The sequence below is a fragment of the Vidua chalybeata genome, chromosome 5 (assembly GCF_026979565.1).
Source record: "Vidua chalybeata isolate OUT-0048 chromosome 5, bVidCha1 merged haplotype, whole genome shotgun sequence".
Classification (NCBI taxonomy): Eukaryota; Metazoa; Chordata; class Aves; order Passeriformes; family Viduidae; genus Vidua; species Vidua chalybeata.
This window is the reverse complement of record NC_071534.1, coordinates 36,952,610-36,972,439: the sequence shown is the minus strand read 5'-3', so window position 1 is coordinate 36,972,439 and position 19,830 is coordinate 36,952,610. Positions and strand designations below refer to the sequence as shown.

The window sequence follows — 19,830 nt, the reverse complement described above, 5'->3', positions numbered from 1 at the left end:
AGTTGCCAGCGCGCCGTGGCCCGGCGGCCGGACGGCGGGGAGAGCCCGCCGCCTCTTGCCTGACCCGATCCGACCTCGTCCCGTTCCCCTCCCCGAGGGCTGCTCCCCCGCGGGGCTCCCGGCGGCCAGGGTGATGCGGCTCGTTGGGAAGTAAGAGACCGTGCGTCCCACGCGGGCCGAGAGCCCCCCTGCCTCGGAGTCTCCCATGCTTTCGGGGCCCCCTCGGGTGGCGGCGGCCCCGCGGGAGGCGGGGGCGGCGCTGCCGTGATGGCCCTGGAGGAGAAGCGGGAGAAGCGCCCGCCCGTCACCCCCATGATGATCGAGGAGGAGGCCGCCTTGCGGAACGGCAGCCGGGGGCTGCCGCCGGGACCCTGGGCCGAGACGGCGGGGCCAAGACCCCGCACCACGGAGCGGCACATCGCCGTGCACAAGCGCCTGGTGCTGGGCTTCGCTGTCTCCATCCTAGCCTTGCTGGCGGTGACCATGATCGCCGTGCTGCTCAGCGTCCGCTTCGAGGACTGCGGCGCCGCCGCCGACAGTCCGCCGCGGGCCGGCGGCAACGGGAGCCTCTCGGGGGCAGCCCGGCAGCCGCCCGGTGCGGGGCAACCCCCCGGCCGGCCGGAGGAGGAGGTGCGGGGCGGGGAAGCGGCGGAGGAAGAGGAGGAGGAGGAGGAGGAGTGGCAGCGGCGGCGGGAGCTGCCGCCCTGGGCCCGGCCGCGGCTGCCGCGGCACCTGCGGCCCCTGCACTACAACCTGATGCTGAGCGCCTTCATGGAGAACTTCACCTTCAGCGGGGAGGTGAACGTGCAGCTGGAGGTGCGTAACGCCAGCCGCTACATCGTGCTGCACGCCCACCGCATGCACATCGAGGCGGTCCGCGTGGCCGAGGACAAGCTAGCCGGCGGTGTGCGGGTGGCCCGCACCTTCTTCTACCCCCAGACCCAGGTGTTCGTCGTGGTCCTCAACCGCAGCCTGGAGGTGCAGAGAAGTTACAACCTTAAGATCATCTACAACGCTCTCATCGAGAACGAGCTGCTGGGCTTCTTCCGCAGCTCCTACGTCATCCACGGCGAGCGAAGGTAGCGGACGGGCCGCGTCGCCTCAAACCCAACTCGGTCCGAAGTTGGCGGCCCCCGCGCCAACTTCGGGTAGGGCGGCGCTAGGACCCGGCGGCCGCGGCGCCGCCAGGCGGGTGATGCCGCGGGCTCTGCGCTGCCCGGCCCCGGCGGTCTCGCCGAAAGGTGTGGGGCTCGGCCGGCTGCCAGGGGAGTGGGCTACGGCGGGGGAAACGGCCGCCAAGGCTGGCTGGTGACCGCAGGCCAGGCCTTGCCTCTCCCCGCCACTACTCTCTGGTCATCTCCGTAGGGCCCGGCTGTCAGAGCAGAGATGCGGAGGTTCTCGGGGACCGCGAGACCTTGCCCGCTCTAAGCGACCGGCCCGTGTCGTGAGACAGCCGTGAGAGCGGCTGGAGGGCGGCCGAGGCTGCGGGACTGAGCGGGGGCGGGCGGAGCTGCCTCGGGCTGCGGGGCGGTGCGGGCTGGGGCCGTGCGGAGGCCGGGCCGGAGTTAGCCGGGGCCGCCGGCAGGTGAGCGGAGCGCTCCGCCTGCACGATCCGCCTGGGAGGGGAGGGTTGCGGGAGCGGCCGGCGGGGCAGGAGAGGCCCCAGCGCAGCTTGGGGATGGACGGTGGCAAGAAGCAAACTTGCAAGGGGTGCCACCAGGGAAGCAGACCGTCCGCTAGGTCCTTGTCAGGGCAGAGGCTCCGGGTCTCTTTCACACAAAGACTCTGCGTTCGGCTGCCGTGTGCCCTGGTATGACAGAGCCTTGTCAGGTTACAAATAGCAGCATGTAGGGCAGCGGGACTTCTGTTTTGCTTTTATTCTGTTTGGTAAAGCAAAAAACACTGTGGGATGCGTTTTCATATAAGGTGAATATGTTTACAGTACAGCTGGGTCGCTGCAGATTTACACCCTGTGACCTGACAAACCTGATTCATTTGCGGGCAGAGCAAGATTCACTCTTGATCTGTATTTACTCACGTAGTTAAAGCCCCTTGGGTCCCTGTCTAGGCCCTTCTTGCGGTAGGCAGGGTTACTGTGGAGTGCCCCGTTTAGCCAGTTACAGAGGCTTTCTTTTTAAAGAAGGTGTTTTCTAACCACATTGAGGCTTTGTAATGGAAAAGAAAGGCAGGGACTTCTCGATAGTTCTGGCTCAGCTGGTTTATAATTTTAGAATTGGATTATTTTTAAGCTGTCCTTTCTTGAAATATCTGTGCAGTGACAGGTTTTCTTTTCCTGACTCTTACTGTTTTAGATTGAGGAAATAATATAAGTGAAACAAAGATTTTATAGTTGGAAGAACTGGGTAAAAATATTAAAACATGAAAAGCATCCTCACCAACAATTAAGTCAAAATCCCTTTTATTAAAACATATTTTCATTACTATGATTACTGACAATTTTAAAAAACCTGATACTAGAACTGCAAGCAGGATCGAAATTAAGTTTTTGCAATTTGTCATCAGAGTGAAATAAAAAGGAAATTTCAAAAAGCACAGTTGTAAGAAAAGATGCAGATAAAATGCCTTTTGTCATGGTAGACTGAATGGTTGGGGTAATTGGGAGTTCTTACAGACCTGTATTGAAATGGGCAAATCAGAAAAACAAAATACTGTTAACAGCAGGGGGTATAATTCTCTCTACAAATCTGAGAAGTTATTTAAGCAGTTATTATTCTCATGTACTTCGACTTTGTGTAGGAATAATTGAACTGTCAAATAGTAGGTGTGGCAGTGACATTTCTCCAGAGCTACTTTACTACACTTCAATACTGATCTCCTAGTTAAGATTTAGAAACCATCATCACCAACAAAAAGGTCTATTCACTGTTTTGGTCATCAGGATAGTTTAAGACACAGGGTGGAAAGTGATGGTAAAATGTTTTTCACAGTGGTCTGTGTGTAACTTTTCAGATATAAATTACTTTGTTTTTAATACACTTAAGTATAGTCGTGGGCAAAATACTTACCTTAAATAAGGTAGCATTGCTATATTGAAATCAGTGACATGTTTTTCCTTTATACCAGCTCACTTATATTTCTTTCAGTAAAACATTTTTATAACTGTAGTTATTGCATGGTTGTAGTTTCAGGTGTTAAATAGAAAAAATGTTTTTCCTTTTCAACTGTCACAGGCTTAGTGACTCACTATAGTATAAAGTGAATAATACCCATTCTAAACCACAGAACCTTTTTGATCAGACAGTGCTCATACAGTAAAAAAATGCATTCTGATTAATAACCTATTTTTTAATATGATACATATAACCATTTTTAGTCCTCAAAAACGGACAACTTCTGTTATGATAGACCGACTTGCATGCTCTGGGACACCTTGGTGTTCCAGCAGGGCTTTGATTTTTTTGACATCTTTATATTCAATTAAAGTACATCATCCTTATTGGAGTAGTACTTGCTGTAAAAGGGTCAAACCCATCATTTTTCACTTTTGTTGTACATGAGGATCAAATAACTCTGCTGTGAGGCATCACAAACATATTTTATGATTTTTTTCCCCTAAAGTAACTTTCTTTGGCCTTCACAGGTGAATGTTGTAAATCAGTCTGAAATGTAAAAGCTACATTAAAGTATTTATTTTCTGACTGAAATCTTTCCTACTGCACTTGAAATAAAAAGTGCAAGTGGTAGGCTGCAAATTTACTTTGCATTATGTGCTAGAATTTACTGACAGTAATCAACAGAAATAAAATACAGAGCTACTGTAGGAGTATGTAGGCATAATATAAATGAACATCAAAGTTTTGCGTAAGGGAAAAGGAAAAAAAAATCTTATATCACACAGAAAAAACAAAGACATAATCTTTAATCTTGTAACAACTAAGATGCCAAAATAGATAGGTTATTGAGGAAACACATCTTCTTTTAATAGACAAGATGGAATTAAAACGCTTGCAAGTTCCTGCCATGGTATTCTGAGAAGACAAACCGTGAGCCTGTCATTCCCTCAAGTACAACCTTTTGTGGTGATATCTTTGGGAACAGGAGGTAAAAGTGTTGGCACCCAGAGAGCTATGTAAAGGGAAGGATGAGATAGTCAAACTGCCCTTCACTTCTGGCATGCTGTAGAAGTCTGCTTGTTTTACTTGAACACAGAGTGAAATAGATAAACAATGTTTTGGGTTTAGCTTGTTTGTTTTCTTTAAATGGTTAGGGTTTTTTTAAGCAGTTTTAAGATTTTGTTTGTTTTGCTTTATGGCACAACAAGCAAATCGTTTGATAGTAATGCACATGTTATAAATATCACTATTATTGGTAGTTGGTGTATTTTTATATACCAACTACCAATAATAGTATGAAATATTGACTGCCCTGTGTTTACCCAGTTATGTCTATGTGGTTATATCTGTCTATCTGTGAAAACACAGAAGATGAAGAGTTTACCAGGGTTTATTAGCCGGGATTGTTTCAGTGGCCTAATATGTATTAAAAGATTACTGATAAGATCTCTGAGAAGTGGGGTGAAGATGTGGAGAGGGGACAAGGGAAAGCTTCCTTACTTAGAGGGTATCACAGTATGAACAGTATTTCCGAAGTATGTGCTTAGGTGTGTGTCGGAGCTCATTAAAATCATTAATTGCAGAGGAAAGTTCATTATTCTTACTTTGTTAATAACAGGCCAGTACAGTTTTCCATGCTCACTTGAAGCTTCTGTTGATGTCTGTAGCTGTTTAGAGTGTGCCTAGCATGCAGAATCAGGTCCACTTGAAATACTTTGCATATAAAATAAGTTGCTTTGCTTCATTTAATTGGCTGATTTGGCTTTGTTGCAGTAGTGCAAATCCACTGATATGGGAATTTTTTGGATTAACACTGGGATATCTGGCACCAACTTTTTATGTTAGATATAGCAATCTTATCCAAAATGCTGGTTTTAATAATCTATGTTTTGTAATGAGGCAAGAAAAATGTGATTAATTCCTTCAATAATTATTAGTCAAAGAGGCTTTTTATTTTAGAAAGAAGACCAATGGTAACTGCTTCAGTGGTGGAAAATGTTTTCAAGTTTTTAAAAAGTCAGTCTTATTGAAAATATATATCTAGTTCTATCAGGTGCTAGAGCAGGAAAAAGATGTGACGTTTCAATAAAATGATTTCTTCATTGCCTCCAAAATATGTGTAAAATCCAAAATGTTGTAGAGAAAGTTAATGAGTTATGGTTTTTTTTTTTCCCTATGGGGTACCTATGTTTTTGCTCTGTCAGTGTTAGTGTCATATTGCAGATTAATGGTTATATACTGATTAATAATAGGTGCCACCATTTTCATTACATCAAAGCTCTCCACCCATCCTTTTCTCTCAGAGGAATAACAGATGATTAGTCAGCCTCTAAAATTTTGAGAAATGTTTGCCTGGTATCTAAAATTGCACAGTTTGAAACCCTGGAAGATGAGACATGAATCAATACCAGTCAAAAGGCCTACAGACATGCTGCCTTCACATTTACATGGTTGGCCCATGGTAATTTTCTCATTCTACATGCCTCCAGAAAATACTCTTACCAAACTCCATAATTCAACCTTTTAAGTTTAGCTTCTTGTTTCTGCAAAAAGATCACGAGTTTTCTCCAAATATGTAAATACATGTCTCCATCCAGAAAGCTTCCTATTCTGTATCTAGATCAGAATTTATTTAGTTCCAAAGAAAACAGTTACAGGTTTTATTGTCAAGCTAAAGCCTTTCCGTTCTTCCCATACGTGCTTAATAAATGTTTAATCTTTCCTAAATTTGACCCATTAACTAAGAACATGGATTTGCTTTCTATAAAATACACCAGAAAAGAAAAGCACATGTAGAAGAATGGTGAAATACTTTGTGCTTGCGCAAAGCATATTTGCTTGCATTTGTGATTCTGCAAAGCTCACAGAATGGTTTTTTTTGGAGGTGCACAGACACAGCAGTGCTATATAGCACTGTGTCCCAGACCTGTGTGCAGCCGGTACAGAAGTAATCAGCTGTGGAAAACAATGACCCTCCTGAGTGTGATCGTAAGTTCTCATGCCCAAAGAAAGGTAAAGCGCCCTGTCAATGTCTCAGGGCAGAGTGAATTCCCTGAAGGCTCTTAAATCCTGGTTTGAACTGAGTGTGCTTGTTTTACGTTTTATAACCGACAGTAGCTCCCTTTTCCCCCCACATACTGGTGAACAATATTGCGAGAACCTGAAGTTTGATGCAAGGTGAGGGTTGATTTCTTTAGTGTTAGTGTGGTATCTACAAATTTCCTACAAATTTGTATCTATTGCATTGCAGTAGAGGTGGTAAGAAAATGATCAAGCAGTGTTCAAACACTATATATTTTGTGTATTACAGTTTTAATTTTTCCTCCTTTAAGCCACAATGGTCAAGCAGTGTCTGATTTGGTATGTCTGTGAATCAGGTGCTAGGCACAGCTAGCAATCAAATTTTATTTTTGTTTTCTGCTTTTCTAGGTTTCTTGGTGTTACGCAGTTTTCTCCTACTCATGCCAGAAAAGCCTTTCCTTGCTTTGATGAGCCCATCTACAAGGCTACATTCAAAATCAGCATCAGACATCAAGCAACTTACTTATCTTTGTCCAATATGCCAGTTGAAACTTCTGTTTTTGAAGAAGATGGATGGGTTACAGATCACTTTTCACAGACCCCTCTCATGTCCACCTATTATCTGGCTTGGGCAGTGTGCAATTTTACATACCGGGAAACTGTTACCAAGAGTGGAGTAGTTGTAAGTATTTCTAATGTACCAAAAATATTTCATTACTTTGAAAACACTCAGTTTTTGTAAAGGGATTGTACCAGCAAATACTTAAAATATTTTCTTGATTGATATTTTTAAAATTTGCTGGTCTATTTAATGATTGTGTGTATTGTTTGGGACCTTTTCTGGAGGTTTGTCTAACATTTTTAGTTTATCTTGTGCCTTTTGTAAATGGTTAGCTTAGTAGGTGTGATTATCTGATTAAATTTTAAACTTTTAAATATGCTGTTAAACTAAAATTTGTTTTTCTTGGGAAGTTTTTTTATGTTTTTCCTGTAGCCTTTTCATTAGCAGTGTTCATGAGATTATTAAAGTGGTAATACTGGTAAGGTTTCCAGTCTCCTTCCTTTGATACTGATGTGTCCCTTGGTGTGCTGTATGCTAGCTCAGGAGGCTGATATAGTAATTTCTATCTTAGATCTTTTGCTCAGGAGCAGGACTTTGCAACCTATCCACTTCCTGAGGTTGATGGAAGCACTAAGTTTCTTAAGCTGTTTTTTTGCAAATAGGGCATGATTCCAGGAGTTACACCTTGAAAAAAAAAACAAGAGAGAAAATCCTTTATTTATTTATGTCAGTTTTGGTTTTTTGTACAAGTATCAAGCTCAGAACTGTATAACAAGCCAAAACATAAATGAGAAATGCTGTCAGCTTAATAGAATATTTTACAGTGCTGTCATCTTGATTTTTCAGGTGAACATGCAGAGAAACCCTTCCTACTTAGATACTGTGAGTAACAAAACAGAGCTAGTGCTGGAAGTAGAGGACTAGACAACAGTTTGAGCTGCGAGCCTGAGCAAAGGAGGGTTCACCTTACACTTTGGCAAGTGCTATATGATTTTGTGCTGTAGCCTGGAGGCTTGAGGAAGGGCTGCAGACTGTTCATATCAGGAAATATCTCCTTAAGCACTTTGAGCCAGCCTGAGCATTGTGCTGCAGTGGAGGGAGCTGATCCACCTTCTCTGAGCCAAAGGTGTTTCTTGGCCTTCCTTGTCCCAACCATGAGCTCTGTACAGCCATATGATCTGGCTGAAAACTTACCTGAAAAATAACTGAAAATGTGTTAAGTTTTCAGCCAAAACAGTTCACTGATCCAGCTTTTTGTGCTGCTGCCAGAGTCTTAGCATGAATTCAAGGCTGTACTGATGGAAGGTAGACCCAGAAAGCACTGGCATATATCATTTAGGCCATCTTGAAGGGATCAACAAATAAGTCTTCTTTTTGTTACTGGAACAGCTGGGTAGGACACTTGGGAGCCTTTCTTCAGACCTTTTCTACCATGACCAGCAGACTGTTACACTACTTTCTGGCACCACACAAGGAGGAAGTATGACTAGGAAGTGGTTCTCCTAGTGAGGTGCTTTAATATGGGAACTGCTGAAACTTATGTAATATTCATAGGATCATAGAACAGTTTGGGTTGGAAGGGACCGTAAAGACCATCTAGTTCTGAACCCCCCGTCACAGGCAAGCACATCTTCCACTAGACCAGGTTGCTCAAAAACTATATCCAGCATGGCCTTGAGCACTTACAGGGATGGGTCATCCACAGCTTTTCTGAGCAACCTCACCACCCTCACAGTAAAGAATTTCTTCATAACACCTAATCTAATCTGCCCCCTTTTGTTTTAATGTTACTCCTTGTCCTATCACCGCTACTGGCATAACCAAGTATTTAAAATGTTGGGGATGGAAGTCAGGACCATCAGTTTGAAACGTGACCTATTTCCTCCTTAACTCACTTTATTGTAGTATTGTTTAGAGCTCATATCCTATAGACTTTTGCTGCTTGAATATATTTGATGCCTTGAAAACAGAGGCACACATCTTGTAGACAGCAGTTGATAACTTTCTGCTGTTCTTGTGTTTTTTTTCAAAACTATTCTCAAGACTTTTGATTTACCTGGAATCTGAACAGAAAATCCAAGTATTCTTTTGTTAGGAATTTTTGGTTATACTAGAGCCTTATATTTATGCTTGAGTCTGTTAGTTCAGCACCTGTTCCTACATGTATCTCCTGATACATGTGTATATCGCACCAGCTTGACAGTACCAATGTACAGAACTTTGCCAACAATTATGAAAATTAGTAGGTTAATCTTCGTGAAAACTTGGAGACCAAAATCCTGCATAGATTGAGATAGTCTGTTATCCTATAAAATTGTTTGTTAAGTCTAGATTTTAGCTCTTGTTTTTTTATAAAGCCCTTATCACAGAGGTATATTAACACCCAGGAATACTGAAATAGTTTGCACTGGGTTATTGGTTGAATATATCTTGCTATTTTTCAGTTCCATTTGGGATCTGATCATCTTTTATCATGGTTCAGTTTTGTTGAAAGAGTATGTTTTAAGGTATGAACTTACAGCAAGTACTTCAGTTCAGAGCTGCATTCTTTCAGATGAATTCCTGAGGTAATCCATCTTTTTGAGTCTCTTATATTACGATGCCAGGAGTTCATGGACGCTACTGAGTGAATTTGAAATCATTGGAATCCTTGCACATGGAATTTCAAATTTCTTAGTTTCCTTCAAAACCATTTTTTACTAAAATACACTTACCCCCATATCCATGGCAGTTAAGTTAAATGTATAATAAAAGTAATTTTGCTTCTAAAAATAAATAGATTTTCATGAAAATTACCCAAACCTTCGGCTGAAGCATCTTGATAGGCTATTTCTTATATTGGTAAATATTAATTTTAATTAATGCAGTGAATCTTCATTTTAATTAATGCAAATATAACAGATATATTTGTTAGTAGACACCTAAAAGACTCCAGCTTGCATATACTTTTTCTTTTCTTTTGGCAGTTCTATGAACCTCGTTTTGGTTCACAAAACATTTTGGAGGGAGTGGGCTGTCCTTGCAAATTTTGACAGCATGCTAATGATTATAATCTCACTTCTCTTCCAGCTAACCAGTATTAATAAAGTATTGTGGTCAAAGTTAGATAAACTCTGAGGAATAGAACTAGCTGTGAGATGAAAAGCAGATTTTTTCCTCAAAATGGCTTAAATGTTAACTTTTCATTTTTTTCTCAAAGAATGCAGCTGACCTTAAAATTAGTTTAAACTTAAGCATGACATTCAATACAAGTTAAGTTTTAAATAGAAACTGCCTTTTGGAAAGCTTAGGTAGCCAATCAAAATACTTACGTAGCTATAGCATATATAATTCTTGCATGAAGATGTTTTGTATTTCATACACTAAAATTAATTGGAAAAGGGGAATTAAGACAAGCAGTTATTTTTTAGGAGCATCCTATAGTGGATGTGAATCATTATCACATGCATAACTCTAGTCTATGTGGGTCTGGTCCAAATCCCTTCCAGATTAGGTAATTTAAAATCAGACCTGACTTTTTATATGTATTACAGGTATATAATATGTTGTTCAGATTCAGCTGGGATTACAGAAAATCACTGCAACTGCCTTTGTCTTTAGGCAGGGACTTTATTCCTGTGTAAAGGACAGTGGTGCAGTCATCTACTATGGAGTAGGGAGCAGTGTAGTTCTACCAGGGTGATGCCTGAGGTAATGTTGTTTTGAGGGAGGAGGGGTGCCCTTGCAAGCAGGCTTAGCTGATCATGTATGGCTCTAGCAGTTATACCAGCTGCAGCTGGGATCTGTATACTGTCATCTTTGCACAGTACAATAATCCAGAAAACTCCACTTACCTCCACATGTTCTTATTTTTCATTTCCTAATCATGCATCATATGTTCTTTGTCAGTAATTCTTAAAAGCAAAATATTGATGGTTGAATCGTATTGTCAGTCACATATCTCTGTGTCTCTTTCCTTTGTGCTTTCAATCCACCAGGCCTTTTCCAACTATTGTTGCTTTATTTTTTCCTCCTGCTTGGATTAGTGCTTCTAGTCTCCAAACCCTCTGTTTCTCATTCTTTTGTCAGATGAGCACGGAAGACTTGCTATTTCCTGCATGGCTTTTCAGTGTCTCATAAGTTAATTCATTTTTTCCCCTGTAAATTCTTTCTCTTTTTGAATTAGTGGAAGGAGGGAGTACATAATGTATCAGTGGAGATGAATGTATGGCTGGAAAAGATGTTTCCGGGAGATTCATCTTCTCCTATTCTTCCTTTTTGCTGTGAATGGGATGTGGAGATAGGTACGGAAATAAAATGCCAACTGGCAACACTAAAGTGTTTCTCTTGTCAGGGGGAGTATCTGCTAAAAACAGAAAAAGAAAGTGTATGGAAAGAAATGAAGTTAGGAGGAATTGTGGGTGCAGGGGTTAAAGAGACAAGTGCACACAGTACCCGAGCAGATGGGAATGAGCAGCTGTGAAAGAAGGTGGCTATCTAGCTGGGTGGTGGTGAGTGGGAGGAGAAATGCTGAAAGAAGACAGTACCCAAAGAAGAATTTTGCGTGGTTTTACTTTTCTTACCCCTGGTTCTATTCCAAAGTGGTGGCAGCACATTTTGCAGGGCTGGCAGTGTGTGCCTGACCACAGCTGGGTCAGCTGCTCAGGGTAGGACCTCCACTGTCTGACTGAACCCATGTATATTCCATTTTGGAGAGACCTTTACAATGAGGTGTATCTTGGTTTCAGCTGTATTAAATGTTATTGTAGTGCCATCAATGCTAAGTACTTTGTCATGATACAAAGACCTTAAGGCTAAGAAAGTTCTTACGATAAGAATTATACCGGAATAAAGTTAACCTTTATTGCACTCCTTTTGTCTTGATCTTGCTTTATCTAAGATGTAATTAATGTTCACAAGCTGTACTGTACATTTAATCTTACCCTGGCCAATGAGGAGGCGCTCTAATAATCTGGCTAAAGGAAAGTAAGATAATTAGTGTTTCTGCAGTGCTTTTTGGCTTGCAGAGAGCTTATATAGAGGTCCTGGTATTGAATTTTCTCAGGCATGTGCCTGGGGGACTCACTCAGTTTGGCTTAATATAACTAAAAAAGATATAATGGTCTCAAGAATGGGATCCGTGTAGTAATAATTGCTTGATTCTGCACAAGTGAAAAATTATTTTTGTCCAGGAAGAGCTAATGAACAGAGTCACATAAGCAGATATAGATCATGATTGGTACATGTCCAGCCGCTCATGTTAGTTTACTTCCAGCATGGGACCATGGTTTTATTAATTTATTAATTTAAGACAAGATACTGGATATAGTACAGTGCTTTCCAGCTGGACAGCTGTGTTGGGCATTCCCTTACCTGAAGTGTGGTGATCAGTCTGAGGAGACTAAAGAGCTGACTTTCAGTAACAGTCTAAGAAAAAGAGAAAACCCCATGTCAATCAGCAGAATAACTTTTTTTCCCAGTGAGTTTTGTCAGTTGCTAGTTGCTAGAAAAAACTGAAATTATCAGTCTCGTTTAAAGTAACTATGCACTTACTATGCAGTTTGGCCAGTAGCTTTTATAAAATTATTTTGTATTTGAAAAATGTATTAGTATTTTTATCTAATAGCAAGAATGACCTCAGGACCAGGCAATTTCTGTCAGCTAATCACTACCTGGGTTAAAGGCTTGAGGCTCTTCCTTAGGCCCTCTCTTCAGCTGATGGTAGTAACTGCCAGTAAAGTCTCTTCATCAGTTATTATTAATTAATTAGTATTGAAGCAATTAGATGTGAGATAATTCTTTGTGGGTGAGCATATTGGTTACAGCAGAATGGTTACACTATCAAAAGTAGAATTTGTCTTCAATTAAAATTTTCTTCCTCTGCAGCCTGAATTTAAGTGCAGCTCCAGAGCTGTGCTCTAGGTTTGAAGCCCTGCAAAGTTACTTTTGTTAGCCCATCACTTACCACTGGGAGGCCACACGTTTATCTGATAAACAGGTAACAGCTAACACAGGAAGCACCAGGGATATTTCTGAATCCTGGCATGATGCGGACTTGTAGTATTTAATCTTTATATGTCCATGAATCTTACAATGATGCACATTCATTTTTGCTTTTTATTACCAGTGTCCCACACTTGCTGTCTTCAGAACAGCTTTCATTAAACAGTTAAAATGCATGTTAGAAAGAGTGTATTAGGAAGTATGCAATTACGTTGAGCTAGAAAAGAACACAAGGCTATAGATAGGTGTGTTTGTGCTTTCTTTTGCAAGTGTGAAATTTTCTCTGTAGTTATACTAGGCTGGTTCTGCAAGTATCTTTTACTCAGTTCAGTGCTTACTAGTGTGAATTACTTAAGTGGGAAACTGTATTATAATACAATAGGAATCCAAAGAAATTTTAGCTTTTTCAGATTCACTGCATCAATATTTGTTTACCCATTCTGTTTCAGATTTGTATATTGAAAATAACTTCTAATTTATTAATTTTTAAGTACTGTAGCTACAAAGCATGCTACAAACAAAAACCTATGTGATCAGCTTCCATGCTAAACTGAATATGCAAGGGAATTTGTTAAAAACATAAATTGCAAACTTGGAATCCATTGTTATTGATTTCTGGTTGAATTTGCAAGTTGAATGCACTAGGAAAACGCTGTACATTTATTGTGTTTACTCCTTTAAAAATTACTGCCTGTCAGCACTTGTAGTACATACTGTATTTAAATGTGATATTTGTTTTACTACTGTCAATGCCCAGGTGCACTCTGCAAATAATGCTATTGAATTAAAAGACTCGAGTTTAGAAGCATTGTTTTGTTTTGTTTTAGGCTAGGAAGATCACCTGTCAGTATTGTCAGTATTTGGGGGCAGTGGTGTACTTTGTATATAGTAGCAAGAAGACTGTCAAAAAGCACAAATCAGTTTCTTAATTTGTGGGTATTTTGTAGGTTTATGGCTTGCTTGCAGTTACAGTGAGGAGGGAGAGGCAGCACATGATTCCTGGCATGATGGTTGTCAGAACAGCTTCCTAATGGTAATTCTGTACATTCAAGAACAGTTCGGCCTGTAGTGGCTTCTTCTGGGGTCTCTGCTGCCTAATGAAAGAAAAGAAAGGTCTGAGACTTAGTATTTCCCACTCCTTCCCTGCCATTTGCCCAGAGGAGAGTACAGTGAAGTGCCTGCAGTTCCTTCTACTTTCCACATTACAAGCAAGGAAAGGAGGGAGATGTAAGAGAAGACTTCCCTTTCATGTGCTAATGAACATATGCTTAGTAGTATGTGCTGTGACAATGCAACCATAGTCAAGACTGAAAACTTGAACTGCACTCTGCTTTCTGTACTGTGTTTTTTCATGTCTCCTTATGCTTCTTATGTTGTGCTGTCATATTTTATTTCATTAACTTATTCATCTGTCCTTGGCATCAACATGAATACTGCTCTCTGACATCCAAGGAAGTAGCAAGAGTCTATTAGCGTCTTTCTGTAAGAGTCATGCTCTTGCTATAAAAGCAAAAGTGATGTGCCAAATAATCTGTGGGAGGTATCTCACTCCAGAACAACGTAAAGGTGAACACATTCCTGCACCAGCCTGAACATCTGTCAGTCAGGCCAGTGCTTTCCTGCGTACCTACCAGAATAACTGTGCTCTGTGGAGTGAAAATGGATTGCAGACTTAGCTGACATCTAGTTGAATGACAGATACAGTATTTGTTGATGGAGGAGAGTGATGTGTGCTTTTATTTATAGACCAGTGCCTCCTCCAGGGTTTAGGTAAATTTTAATTGTAGTTTTCTTACAGGAATGAGAAACATAGCCTGTTTGTTTCCAGTTTTTATAACCAGTGGTGAGAAAGTAATCTCTTATTTTGGAGATTCATGCCTGTTGCTGGTTCAAGCCTCCTTTTTGAGGACAGACAGTCAGGTGTCTGTAATGTTCACCTTTTAGGCTTGCCTTGACCTGTTGTTTTTGTGTTGGAAAACCTGCGCAAATGCCACCTTATTTTTTCCCTTTGTCTCCCAGTATTTTATGCTGCCTGAAGATTTATGGTATTTTTACTAGTAGAATACCTAGTCAATTGGATTTTCTTCTAAGGTATTGTAGGGTTGACAGAACTCTTTTGCCCTTCTGGTGGGGTGCTTTCACACTTCAGGTACCTTTTTTGGAAGCTTTAATCAGGTGCTGGAATGGAGTGAGATGCTGGAGAGCAGTGGTACAGAAAGTGACTTTGGGATCCTGTTGGCAAATTGAACCTAGGTCAACAGTGCCCTGGCAGCCAGGAGGGTCAACCCTGTCCTGGGGTGCATCAGGCACAGCATTGCCACCTGGGCAAAGGAGGGGATTGTCCTGCTCTGCTCTGCAGTAGGGTAGCCTCACCTCAAGTGCTGGGTGCAGGTTTGGGTGCCACAATATAAAAAAATACATTAAACTATTAGAGAGTGTCCAAAGAAGAGCCGTGAGGATGGTGAAGGGCTTTGAGGGGAAGCCTAGTGAGGAGTGGCTGAGGTCACTTGGTCTGTTCAGCCTGGAGGAGACTGAGGAGATACCTCATTGTGTCTTCGACATTCTCATGCAGGGAAGCAGAGGGGCAGGTACTGATTTCTTCACTCTTGTGACCAGTGGCAGGACTTGAGGAAATGGCATGAAGCTGAGTCAGGGAGATTTAGGCTCAATATCAGGAAAAGGTTTTTCCCCCCGGGTGTGCTTGAACACTGGAACAGGATCCCCAGGAATTGGTCACAGCACTACACCTGTCAGAGTTCAAGAAGTCTTTGGACAATGCTTTCAGGCACATGGAGTGATTCTTGGAGATGGTGCTGTGCAGGACCAAGAGTTGGACTCGATGATCCTGATGGATCCCTTCCAACTCAGCATATTCTGTGAATCTGTAAATGTGCTTTTCCAGGGTCTAGCCTCCATGGCTTCACATGTCCTTTCCTGCTATTCTCAAGGGGTGTTATTTGCACAGGGCAAACTGGAAATAATGAGGATGGAATGCAGATAGGGAGGCTGATTGACTGCCTTGTAGGCAGTGCTCTCATTCTCAAGTTATTCCAGCTCATAGTGGTTGCTGTGGCTGTCCAATTGCTCGAGCTCATCACGTGGTCCCATCCCCTGGCACCTCTCATGCACTTGGGTGGGGACAGGTGCCAGAGAACCAGCTCTGTTGGCCTGGTTCCACTGAATGGTACCCCTAGGAGATCCTCTGCTGCTCCTGCCTGGCAGCTTTCTGGCTGCTGCACGCTGTTGAGACCTAGCAAGAGCAGTTAGAAATGAGAACTGAGCGTGTTATCTTTGTATTTGGAACAGCATAATTTGAAAGCAGATTATGTTTCTCTCTGAAGGGTAAATGACCTAAAGTTTATTAAAAAAAAGTTATCCCACAGTGGATTATCATGAAAAATGTTTAGCTATGCATTTTGTTTCACAGCATGCAGTGGCACTGTGTGGCAATGTGGGACAGAACAAGAAGACTAATATTTTATTTATTTGAAACGACTGGGTGAGGGAGAGGATAAGAAGCAAAAGGTGGTTATTAGCATTTGCCTCTGGGGTACCCACACTTTTTTCCCTCTCACCTCCCTTTTCCCAAGCGCGGTGATAGTTTGGTAGTCACAGCAGCTTGGAACCTCAGTTAAGAGTTCATATCCTCAGGGTGGCAAGTAGCACCTCAGTTAATAAGGGTAAAAGGGAATAAAAGGTGTAGGAAATAAAAGGTGTAGGAGGAAGAAGGGAAATGGATTCCTATAGAATAATTTAAAAAAAAGTATACCTACTGAATCATTTGCATACCACATTTTCTTTTAGCTCTTCAATCCCCTGGCTAAATAAATCACAGACCATTGTTGAACAATAAATAACATCATGCTGTGTTTTGTTTTACTGAAAAGTGTTCCTATATGTTTGAAATTTGATAATATTGTTATAAGTTCATTGTTGCACTTTAAATACCATGAGGAAAAGGCAAAGTCATTTATTCCTGATGAGAAAGTTTGATAGTTTTAGTTTTTTTGTCTGATAGTTGGATGTCTGTTTTTCAGGTAGAAGCCCAAATCTGCATGTGGGAATGTCAATGAGTGATAAGATGTACTGCTTCATTCAAAGTCATATATATGAATGCATATGCATTCATAAAAAGATTTTTGGCTACTGCTGCATCAGAGATGACATACCTTGGTTTTTTTTTTTTTTCCCCTCACAAGACGATATGAATAATTCTTCTCATTCTTCTCTCAATTTCTTACTGAAATTCTACTAACAGGATTTGGGGGATGAAAAGGGAATGATGCCCAAACTTGCTTTTCCTCTCATCATGAACCTTTGTTTTTTATTCCTTAGCAATTCTGTAAGTTTAAAATGTTAAATACGCAGCTCTAAAGTAAAAGAACAGAGTGATCACTGGGATCTGATTTATTTCAGTCCACAGTACTTTTACTATACAACCTTTCTGAACAAGCACCAGCAGAGGTAGTAGTAGCATTCTGCTCTTCTTTGGAAGTCTGCTGTCATGCCATGTTCAGGTTGTATTTGATCTTTATTGTGATGTCTTTTTATAACTGTAGAATGTGAAGTGGTGGTTTATACTTGTGCTCTATTTAACTTGCTCTGGGGTTGTTGAATGCTTATTCTTGAGCCAAGACCATTAGATCTGAAGTGGAAATTTAGACAGTTAATATGAGCCATTATAAAATACCATTGCAGTCACCTGCTGACCCTGATGTTCACTTTAAAAAAAAAAGCTTTAATAGGCGGAGAATTAGGAAATAGACTGTATTAACTTTCTTACTTAAAAATATTACATCTCTTGTGGACAGCATAGCAATGAGTATATTAAAGTTAATAGGCCCCAAGAGAGCAGAAAGATGAATCCCTTGGGAATATGTATCTTTATGTAGAAAAAGGAAGGTTGAAACTTTTCCTTATGTCTCTGTATTTCTTGGCTTGTGATGATTCTCAGAAGACCTGTCATTCACAGTTTCTGAGGCAAGTACTGTATAGTTCGTCTGCCAAGTGAGCTTACATAGTTTCTGTCCACAGAAGGCATATAGAGGAGATTGGGTGGTAGCTTAGCGTTAAGAACCTAGTGCAAACCTCTTCAAAACAGTGATGTGTAAAGCATAAAGAGGCTTGAGAAAGTGAAAGGGGATGAAGAAGGCCACCTCTCAGAAAACTTGGGACTCCTTGCTATGAAGCAACTTTGAAATGCTGAACTAGCTTGGAAGAGCTGCTTGAGCAGCAGAAAAAGTTCAGCGAAAGCATAATTTAGGTATGGAAATGAACGTCAGTAATTTGCATGGTTACAATAGGGCGTATTATAACATTTGTCTTTACTACAAAATACTTTGATGAATCACACATGACTAGGAATGATTATACTACCATGAAGTATTGTGAGGATAAAAAGGATCTCTGAATCATAGTGCAGCTGGTAGTGTAGAGTTGCCTGGCTTCACAGTTCTGTTATTCAGGGTTGATGGCTAAGAAGAAATATCCTGAGTGCTCTTTTGTATGTACATTTGTGCTTTAGCAGCATTTGAAGGATTTAAATACATTTAATTATACATTCTGTTCCGTAACTGATCTCACCAGTACAATGACACCTTGCAGTACCTACATGAGGAAGTCCAGAGAAGAACAAAACTGATTTCCCAGCAGAACCTATTTGCTCTGAAAGATTCTTCCTCTCAAATGCAGACATGATTTACTGATGCTGGGATGTTTTCATTAAGTTGAGCTGTTGTTGTAATTACAATTACAAGTTGAAGTGCTTTTCCATATTTTTAATGTTCTGTCACCTGAACTTGGACAAGCTCTGCTTTATCTAACATCCTCTAACCACAGATTTTAATGTACTTTTCTTGCTTTTTTTCGTGACTGCTTTGTGGCTTCTAGTCAATTCAGGCTCACCATCTTTCAGGTCCAAGGAATTGTGTGTTTTCCATTCAGAAGACTAAGTTAAAATAGTGCTGCTGAACCACAGTGCCAGTTTTTGGCTTCTTTTCTCTACCTCTGTCAAGGTTGGGATTGAAGCTCTTGAGACAGTATTTTGCGTTCAGGCTTAGATGTTTATTTTTTCTTATATATGTTACAGTCTCACAGGCAGTGAGTTCGGCAGTAATTCGCTAACAAGGTACAAAATGGCTAACTGTCTTTTGTTGCAAGGTCTTTTAAAGCTAAACTATCCAGTTAAGAAATGACACCTAAATTATTTTCACTTTTAACCCAATAACTAATCACTCAAAGTCCGCAATGCAGACTTTTCTGTCCAATTACAAAGTACCACCCAAACCCATGAAGAAGAAGGACAAGAAGAAGAACCAGCCTCCTCCCTAAAACCTCCATCTTGCTCCATATATATTACTATATTCTAAAATAGTAAACTCTTAGTTTTCTAGCTTGTGATATTACATACTTCTAATCAAACTACACTCCCGTAATCCCAGTGCTATCAATCAATTTTGGAAGCCTTCTCCACGGCCTCAGGTCAAATGCAGTGCTCTCCTGGGAGTCAGGCTGTCAGCACAGAAAGTCTAAAATTCTCAGCATCCAGGACTCCAACCCCATATCATGCATTTTATCATTGTGAGTAAAGCAGCATAGCTGAAAGCTGCTACTGGACAGACTTGTGTTTTTCCTCCCCCTCCCCTGCCTGCACACTTTGCTGTATCATTTCTGTCAAATCTAATGATCTGTGGTTGGACAGTGAGCCTGCAGTTGTCCAATGGGAAACTAAAAAAAAATTAATGCCTTTTTGACTGAACCATCTTGTTCAATATGTGGATAGTCTGTGGATCTAATTGGAGAGGAGAAGGAAATGCACAACTGCCCTTTTTAATGATATGCTGTCATAAATGTGGAGAAAGAACAATATAAAACTGTACGAAGATATTTTGCCACTCCTGATGACTCGTGGAGGTGTGATTGAGAAATATGACTAACCATAACTCTAACTTTGTGAAGCATCCCTCTAACTGTATTTCCCATCCAAGCTGCTGTCATTATTGCCCAGATGGAGAAGTTAACGCCAGTGTTTGGTATGTGTGAATTACAAGCAAGATTATTCAGAAGAGTGAGCTGTTACCATTCCTCTATCTATACCTTACCTTCCTGATTATTAAGAACCCGTTATCATTTATTTTCTGGAGTCTAGCTGTGTTGGTCACTATGTTGAAGGAAAAAGTCCTGTTATCCACA

General features: G+C 41.3%; 1 protein-coding gene across 1 annotated transcript in view; it reads left to right on the top strand.

Moving 5' to 3' along the window:
• The first annotated feature begins 267 nt into the window (after positions 1 to 267).
• Positions 268 to 19,830, top strand: part of TRHDE (thyrotropin releasing hormone degrading enzyme) — a 203,557-nt gene continuing 183,994 nt past the window's right edge. The window contains exons 1-2 of the mRNA XM_053943823.1: positions 268 to 1,079; positions 6,504 to 6,777. Coding sequence (XP_053799798.1) covers positions 268 to 1,079; positions 6,504 to 6,777 — 1,086 coding nt within the window. The remainder of the gene's footprint in view (positions 1,080 to 6,503; positions 6,778 to 19,830) is intronic.